General features: G+C 45.7%; 1 protein-coding gene across 1 annotated transcript in view; it reads left to right on the top strand.

Annotated features, from left to right (window-relative positions):
* DNAH14 (dynein axonemal heavy chain 14) overlaps positions 1–9,104 on the top strand; it is a gene marked incomplete at its 5' end in the record, with an annotated part of 183,029 nt that overhangs the window by 44,466 nt on the left and 129,459 nt on the right. The window contains 2 exons of the mRNA XM_025216414.1: positions 3,185–3,314; positions 7,195–7,264. Coding sequence (XP_025072199.1) covers positions 3,185–3,314; positions 7,195–7,264 — 200 coding nt within the window. The remainder of the gene's footprint in view (positions 1–3,184; positions 3,315–7,194; positions 7,265–9,104) is intronic.

The raw sequence follows: 9,104 nt of genomic DNA, 5'->3' as shown, positions 1-9,104 counted from the left end.
CTGCCTTCCGCACCTTCACCCCAGCTAGGGATATGGTTGATGTTTCCTCCGGGGGTCGATAATAGACCCGGTCGCTCCCCATTATACACCCGAACTCCCCAAGGGATAGCTTAGTTCTCCACTCTTTTATGACTGCTTCTTCTTTCTTTATGGAGAAGTAGCCATCAGTATTTCTTTCATCCCCTTCTACCGCCTGGTGGTAAGCGATATGCGCCCATAGATCGTTTGCATTCTCTACGCGGCGGGTCCCGGTGCGCCAGGGGCAGCACCCAATTAGATTCATCTCCATCACCGTGCCCTTAAATCCCATCCTTGTCGCCATGTCTCGGCCGGCTGAAACTGACTCGAGGTGATTTAGAAACTATTCGTTTACTAGGCAGGCTGGTGAATGGAGAGACGGACAAAGTTTAGTGGTTGCAAAAACTTTACTTACGCCACTTGTAGCCGCGACGCAGGTGGTCCGATCGCTTAAACAACTATGTGAGTTGCTCCAGCTGGTAAGGCTCAGGCCAGCGAATCCGTATTAAGCCGGCAGGGAAAGGGTACGTCGAGGATTGCGCTCAGCGACGGGAAGAAGAATCGATAGGCGATCAGCCTATCGATCAGCTAAGCTGCAAGTCAGATATCTTTAGTACTGTACAGCATGCTCAAAGTTCTCCGACTTGGGCGGAAGTTGCACGAAATTTTAAACGGCCAGCAAGCCAATTACTAACCGCCACGTAGGAATAATTTAGAACTAGCCAATAGTGGGACACAAATTTGCATACGAAATGGCAGGAACTCTCTTGCACTGGGGTTTTTCTGTTACAACAAAAACCTTTGCTGTGCAAGAGACTCTCAAGTGGTGGGAAAATTCCATCGTGCCGAGGCACCAAAATCACTGGGTTGTGACATAGTAAAGCATCACCATCTACACGTGCAACACTATTAGGCTGGAGTAAACTAATGAACTCCACCATAGGATAGTACTGCCCAACCTAGGATGACCACATTTTCCAAATTGAAAGGCAAGACACGTGGCCCTCCCCCCGCACACACACACCAGTGGCATGGCCAGACCAGAGCCGAACGGGGTGGGGGCGGGCTGACTGGTTCAGGCTTGGGGCTCCCCACCCTGCTGCCTGCCTGGCAGCAGTGGACAGCAGAGCTGCATGCCACTACTGCCACAGTGGCTGCCAGGTGGGCAGGGGGCACGCAGCCAGTGCAGGCATGCAGAGGGCAGCCTGTATCCACCCTTGCTTCACACAAATCTGGGAGGCACATGGCCCCCCATACCTCCAGCGAGTGCATGCAGTGGCAGAAAGCCACCCTCCCCTGTTCCTTGTGAATGAGTGGCCCATGGCTGTTCTGCTCCTCGCCCCAGACCCAGAGTCCCATGCACTACCCTGGCTGGACAGTGCCTCCAGCTCCTACTCTCCCTCACTGTGGGGGCCTCGATCTGCCCTCCCACACTCCCTCTGCCCACCATAGACTTACCTGCAGGGAGCTGCTCTCCAGGCTGCCCAGCTCTTTCCTGGTCATGCTTGTGTGTGGGTGCACATGGTGCCCCTTGTGTCCCACTCCCAGCAGCCCCTTGCAGGCTCGACCAATGCAAAGGGAGACCCAGATCACTGCATGATGTTGCAAACTGGGGACAAATGCTGTCCTGGAGTCATGCAGCCTGGGACTGGGACTTGATGATCCCATTTTGGGACTGTCCCACCCAATTAGAGATTGGTGGTCACCCTATGCTTGACACAAGTACTATCCTACGGTGGAGTAGTTATGTGCCCTCAAACACTTTTATAAACAGTGTGCTTTTCATGCCCCAGCCAGCCCCTTTGCAGTATGTTTTGCTGAGTCAGAGCAGCTCCAGGTTGGCAGGCTGACACCCCGCCCCTTCCCCCCCCCCCCCCCCCCCCCCCCGGCGCCCGCGCCCCCCCCCCCCCCCCCCCCCCCCCCCCAGACCCTCTGCCAGCCAAGGCTGCACCACTCCAGCTCAATGTGCTATGGTCCTGGGAACAATAAGCTCCAGCACAAACTGTGCCAGAGTTTATTCAGATGCATTCATAGCACATGTAGATGTGCCCGGAATGTTCCATTAGTATTTGTGTAATTATTTCCATAAAGTAGCTTTCATTGTAGGTTAGCTGTCCTTACCAACCTCACAGCAAGCTGTTAATAAAGCATTTAGCAAAATAGTGGACGAGCAATTGACTGCCAATAAAACTGGAGAAATGAGCCCTAAACTGACTTGTACTAAATATACAGAACTGGGATATCTTTTCCCAAATTCTTTTGTCATGAATAAAATAATTTTAAAGTTTCATATTTTATGTAGTTTTTGGCTCTTAGTTATTAATTTATTAGTTGAGTAAAAGCAATAATAGATTTAGGTTGGGTGAACACATTTCATGAACATTGGCATGAACACATGTCCCCTTGCACTTCACAGTCCTCAGTATTCATGACGTGCTGCTTTTGTCAGCTTTTTGTAATTTTTTTTTTTTAAGGCAAGGGTGTCAAATACATGGCCCATGGGCTGGATCCAACCTGTGGAGTTGCTTCATCCTGCCCACTAGGCTACCAACAGGCTACCAGAAGTTGTGGGGCCTGGTTAGAGGGTCGTGACCTGCTGCAGAATCTGAGGCCCCTGGGTCCTAGTGGACTTGGCTGTTGTCAACAGGAAGACAAGCAAGGGCTCTGTGGACGCGGTCCTGCTTTCCCTGAAGCCACTTAGGCTACCATCATTTGCCCTACTGCCACCATCCCTACCATCATCCTTCCCAGTCCCTCTGTCCCTGACACTGCTGCCCTGTGCCCCGGGGAGGCCCGCAGTACAGATCTGGCACCCCTATTTTAAGGTATTAAGTCCAGATCAGAGTCTGGAATGGAAAAGTAAATGAAGCAATAGTGGAAGAAGTCATATTTTGCAAGTAACATCATTGATATTTTCTACCATATTCCTGGTAGTATCTATTTGCTACACCTACATTCCCAACAGTTTCCATTAATCATCAAATTTCAATTTGTATACATTGGGATAATTGAATCAGGGATCTGACATAACATGATTCCATGTGCAGTGGGAGGAACAATGTACAGATTATATATACAATTGTTGACACACGTTTGTGCTGTGGGTATTTTTGAAAATTTCAGCTGAAATTTTTAAATACCCTGTCTATTTTTTTTTTTCTTTCAGGAGACTCTGGCATTGGAAAGACTGCAATGATTCAGCACATGCTTGAAAGACTTCAGAAAAAAGGATTATCTGTGACATCTGGAACAATTTTAGGAGATGTCTTCTTACACAGTGAAACTAAAAGAGCAAGGTTGTAGATCACTGAAATGTCTGTCCCATCAGCGTTTAATATATAGTAGGAAATAATGTAATCAAACTGTCCTTAAACTTAAGAATGAATGAATAACCAGTTTTAGTAATTTATACTACAGATTTCAAATAGTTAAAAATATATATATTTTAAGCCGCAGTTTTTAGGTGCTCTTAAGCTTCTGAAAAGAGAAAATATATTAGTCAAATGCTGCTTTGCAGACATTAAACGCACCCCCCCAAACAGCACTTTACTTTAAACTTGGTGCACTCCAACACCGAGCCTAGCATGTACCCAGCAGAGGCAGTGCATTAGTTGGACCCAGCTCCCCCAATGTCTGTATAGATCAGGCACTTTAATGGGGCTTTTTTGGTGCTTTTATCTAATAGCTGATTGAATCAGCTTCAGCTAAAAGCACCAAAAGGCCCCACTGAAGCACCCAATCTATACAGATGCTGCAGAGTCAGGTCAATGTAATGCCCTGCTCCTTCCAGTAAAGCAACTTTTTTGGGGAGAGTTTTAATGTCTGCAAACTCAATACTGACAAGTGCAAGGTGCTGCACCTGGGGAGGAAGAACCAGCAGCATACCTACAGGCTGGGGAACTCCCTTCTCATCAGCGCAGAGGCAGAAAAGGATCTTGGAGTCATTATTGATGCCAAAATGAACATAGGCTGGCAGTGTGGGGACGTGGCTGGAAAGGCCAACCACACCTTGTCATGCATCCACAGATGCATCTCAAGCAGGTCCAAGGAGATGATCCTCCCCCTCTATGCAACTTTGGTCAGGCTGCAGTTGGAGTACTGCATCCAGTTTTGGGTGCCGCACTTCAGGAATGATGTGGACAGCATGGAGAGGGTCCAGAGGAGGGCCACTCGCATGATTGGGAGGCAGCAAGGCAGGCCCTACGAGGGGAGGCTACGGAACCTGAACCTTTTCAGCCTCCACAAGAGAAGGTTGAGAGGAGATCTGGTGGCCATCTACAAACTGACCAAGGGGGACCAGCAGGCAATGGGAGAGTCTCCCGAGCACCACTGGGAGTAACGAGGAATAATGGCCATAAGTTGATGGAGAGTAGATTCAGGCTAGATATCAGGAGGCACTACTCCACAGTCAGGGCAGGTAGGATCTGGAACCAACTTCCAAGGGAAGTGGTGCTCTCTCCTATCCCGGGGGTCTTCAAAAGGAGGCTAGATAGACACCTAGCTGGGGTCATTTGACCCCAGCATTTTTTCTTGCCCATGGCAGGGGCTCAGACTTGATGATCTGCTCAGGTGCCTTCCGACCCTACCATCTATGAAACAGCCAAATTGTCTTATGCTCATTCTTAACCCAAAAGAAACTCCATTTAAGTTCTTATTCTCATTACATGGAAAAATGTTATTTCTGAGTTACAAAAATCCAGTTGTGCATTTTTCTACTTGTCTTCTGACCAGTCTGTTGAAAAATACCAGTGGCATAACATCTGACATACACTGGGGTGCCTGGAGAAAAACATGGGCCTCAATTGGAGACTCAGGTATGTGATTATTCTCATCTTCAAGGATTATAGCACCATATTTTCATTTTTGTCTGTGCAATTTTGTACTTTCACTTTGGAAGCCTAATTGTGGGGTCAGTGAATTACCTACATTGGTTCAAGTTGCCAGTGTATCTCAACATTTGAACAATGGGTGTAAATTGTACCTGCCAGAAAAAACGATGAACTAAGTCCTATCTAATGATTAGGTATGTGTGTTACAAAAATGGCAATATAAAATTGCATTAATTACTAAAAAGCTGTAAGCAAAGGGCGTACTACAACTTTATTAGAAAGTTAAACACTAAAATGTTTGATATTTGATATACTATAATAGCAGAGCAGAAAAGTTCAGTGGGTTAGAAAATGTTAAGTCATTGGCTTGCAAACTAGAATATAGTTCCAATTTCATTTGCTTTTATTTGTGCTTGAAGTTGCTACCCATAGCTTTTAATTCTCGTTATATGATGAAAATAGCGATAAATCATTCTAGTGGAAAAATAGTATTTTCTATCGTCAAAAATGCTAGACTTTTTCAATGTTTTAGAATGTTACAAATGTTAGGTTTTTTTCTAAATTCTCTCACATGCATCTTAGGGCCTGGGTACATGGTACATATATACAGGCGTGATTTTTTTTTTTAAATATAATTTTTGTATGCTGAAGCAAATTTTCTTAGGATCTCAAGTGTGCAAAAAGCAGCTTATCCTAAAGTAGTCTCCTATGTGCCTCTAGAACTGCATCTCACCACTAGGTATTGGGGGACCTGGTAATAGTCTGTTTGTGTGGAACACATGGCTACCTCACTATAATTTGCAGATACACAACACCTACATCAACATAATTTACACGAGGGTAGTCTTATCTTTGATTCTTTCCAAATTGAATCTACACCAGATTGGGCAGAGTTACCCCATATATATTTTCTATCTGTTTACTCCTTCCTTCCAATGGCATAAAGACCAATTACATTCATGTAAAAGTGTAATGGGTACAGGCCCTTAATTTGGAGGAACAATTCTTGAATCTATATTAATAAAAGGGCCTGTGTGTGTGTCAGCGCCATAGCTCCACGACCATGGTACCTAGAGACCTGAAACTTTTCATGCATACTAAGGGGACCCAGGGGCATGCACCTGGGTGCTATTTTTTTTATTTGGCTCAAAAAATAATTGCTGATTCTTTTTATTTTTTTATTTTATTTATTTTTTCTATTCTTCATAAACCCCTGTGACAGGTCAGCCCCAGGAGGCAGAATAAATTTGCCTGTGCAAAACATTCTTTAGCAAAACTCAAAGCTTCTGCCCAAAGTCAACCGGTACAGCTGGAGAAGGCTCCGCGTTTAGAAGTATTCCCCTAAGGGCTGCTGTTGGGACTGGTTAACAGGACCCGGGAGCACCCACAGGCAGAGTAAGGGCTTAAGGAAGGTCCAGGGATAAAACTGTACTGGGCCTTCTCAGGGACTGATTAGGGTGTTGTGAGAGGCATTCCCTGTAAGGCAATCTACAAGAAGCAAATTTGCCAAAAATCACCTTGCAAAAGCTGCAGCCAGAGCAGCTGAGACTCTAGAGCAGCAACTTGCAAGATGAGAAACAAACAGAGCAGCAATGGCTGCATCCAGAGAAAATGAAACTCCTGCAAAGCAAGTTGCAAACAGAGCAGCAATGGCTGCAACCAGGAACCGGCCCTGGAGGGAAAAAGAAGACTCTGATTTTTCTACAATCCAGCCTTGGATTATGGTTCTGATCCATTAGTTGCAATTGGCTCAATGCCGACTTCTTGCAGCTACTGCCTTGCAATGAGATGGAAAGTAGAAACTCCAGGGATATACTGCAACAGTGGCAAGGTTCAACTGCCCCAAATGAATGATCCTCCTGAGCCCCTTCATACATTGTTGACAGGCAACACTCCAGATGCACATAATTTCCAAAGCAACATTAGAAGATACACCTCATGCTTCCAAATGACTTCTTTTGGCACCACAAAAGACATCAGAGAATATGGCTACATGCCCACATTTAAAGTGCATGGCCAGGTTTATCTTCAGATTGGTAGTCTGATGCTACTCCCAAATGAAGAGCCCAAATTCCTGAAGATCTACTTCATGGGTAACAATACAAAGCAGGCTGAACAGCATTGCAACAATTTCATTCAAACAAACCTACAGGTGGTGTTGCAGTTGCAAGACCTACTCCACAAGGAAAACACCTATGTTCACAGGTTCAAGTGTGCCATGGAAAAGATGTCTCCAGAGTATAGTGTTGTCATTCATGCAGACAAAACTCCAGCTGGTGAGCATGAGCAGTGCTTCAATGCACCCACAACATCAGAAGTGACTATTGTTCTGTCTGGTGAACAACAGGGCAATCAAGACATTGTGTTGCAACTCAGGAACAACTCCCTCCAGAGAATTGCTGAGACACATTGATCACATGATGCACTTCAGTATCCACTAATTTTCTGGCAGGGTGATGATACCATTTTGAACTGTGACAAACAAACCCAGCAACAGGTGATGCATCTGCTGGAGAGTTTGCTGCAAGCCTGCTCAGACTGGGAAATGGGGCCATGGTATCTGAGAATCAAGATGGAACTATCTCAATGAACAACATTGGGGAACCAGTTGCAACACTTCAAAAACTGAAAGAGGCAGTTTTTCCAAATGTTGCATATCACTTTCATGACCACAAGTGGCTATACCAAAGAGCCATCCTGGCACCAAAAAAGGATGCAGTCAATACCATAAACAAAGACCTTCTTTCTCAATTGCCTGGCACTGTCAAAAAATGCAAGTCAGTGGACACTGTTCCAGACAACAATGAGGCACTCAACTACCCAACAGATTTCTCAACTCTCTCGAACCACCAGGTGTACCTTCACACAATCTGGAGCTCAAGGTTGGTGCACCCATCATTCTTCTCAGGAATCTGGACCCACCAGCACTCTGCAATGGAACACGATTGGCTGTCAAGAAGCTCATGCCACATGTCACTGAAGCCACCATCATGACTGGCCATGCAGCAGGACAGGATGTCTCCATTCCACGCATTCCAGTCATTCCCTCTGACCTGCCATTTCAATTTAAATGGTTCCAGTTCCCCATCTGCCTCAGTTTAGCCATGAACATCAACAAGGCACAGGGACAATCACTCAAAGTTGTTGACCTCAACCTGCGATGCCCAGGCTTTTCTCATAGCCAACTCTGTTCCAGAGTTGGCAACTGGCAATGGCAAAAACCTTTTCATCTTGGCACCAGATGGCAAAACATGCAACACTGTCTATCCTGAAGCTCTACACGGATACAAAAGCATCAAACACCATCATAAACTGGGATAGAAAAATGTAATGTGAAATCCTCAGTGCTATGCTAAAGTCTTACAAAGTAAATAAATAATTATACCTCACAATTCAGTTGTTTAATACATTTAAATGTTCAACTTTTTTGGTATGACCAAAAGCTCAGTGTCAAGCTGTATCACACAAGTAAAATAGGGTACAAAACTAAACACATTATTAGTAGAGGGAAATCGGATAGAATGAAAATATTATATTTATAAAACATTAAAATTTGATTACTGCAACCCGTGCGAAGGCAGGTACTTTGGCTAGTTAATAATATATGGGTATTTGGTAGTAGATCAGTAGTAAATGTCCTTTATCCCTTGCAGAAGTAAAAGGAAAAGTGTTTTATCTCATACTTCAACTACACTTCTGAGCTACCCAGGCAAATACTTTTAACTCAGAACTATAAAGTAGATGTTACGTTATAAAAGCTCATTTGTTTATATTGGAACGCTTGTTCTAGGACAGGAGTGTCACTGGGCTAGTCTGCAGGTCAGATCAGGACTGAACCCCTGTGCTGCGTGCAGTGCCTACGTCTGTGGGTCCACACTGTGCACTGCATGAACAACACACACTGGTCCCACCCCAGGGCTTACACTGCATGCAGCATGCAGGCTGGACCTGGCACTGAATGTGACATGGATCAGTCCAGGGCACGCACTATGTGCAGTGGTTGCTCTGAAGCCAGGGTGCAGGGCCAGTCCAGAGGGGTGCCACATCCAGCCAGTGCGCCAACCCAGTCCATACGCCACTTGCAGTGCATCCTGTGCTGGCCTTGCATACACAGCAAGCCCCAGGACCACACATGATGCACATGGCACAGAGGGCTGGACTGGCCATACTCTCTGCACATGGCCCAGGGCCAGCACAGGGCATGTGCTGCATGTGGCACCCTGCCAGACTGACCCTGACCTCTCGCTTGAGCATGAC

This window comes from Alligator sinensis, unplaced genomic scaffold (genome assembly GCF_000455745.1).
Source record: "Alligator sinensis unplaced genomic scaffold, ASM45574v1 scaffold138_1, whole genome shotgun sequence".
NCBI lineage: Eukaryota > Metazoa > Chordata > Crocodylia > Alligatoridae > Alligator > Alligator sinensis.
The sequence above is the reverse complement of the archived record's forward strand: the minus strand, read 5'-3'. Positions and strand labels throughout refer to the sequence as shown.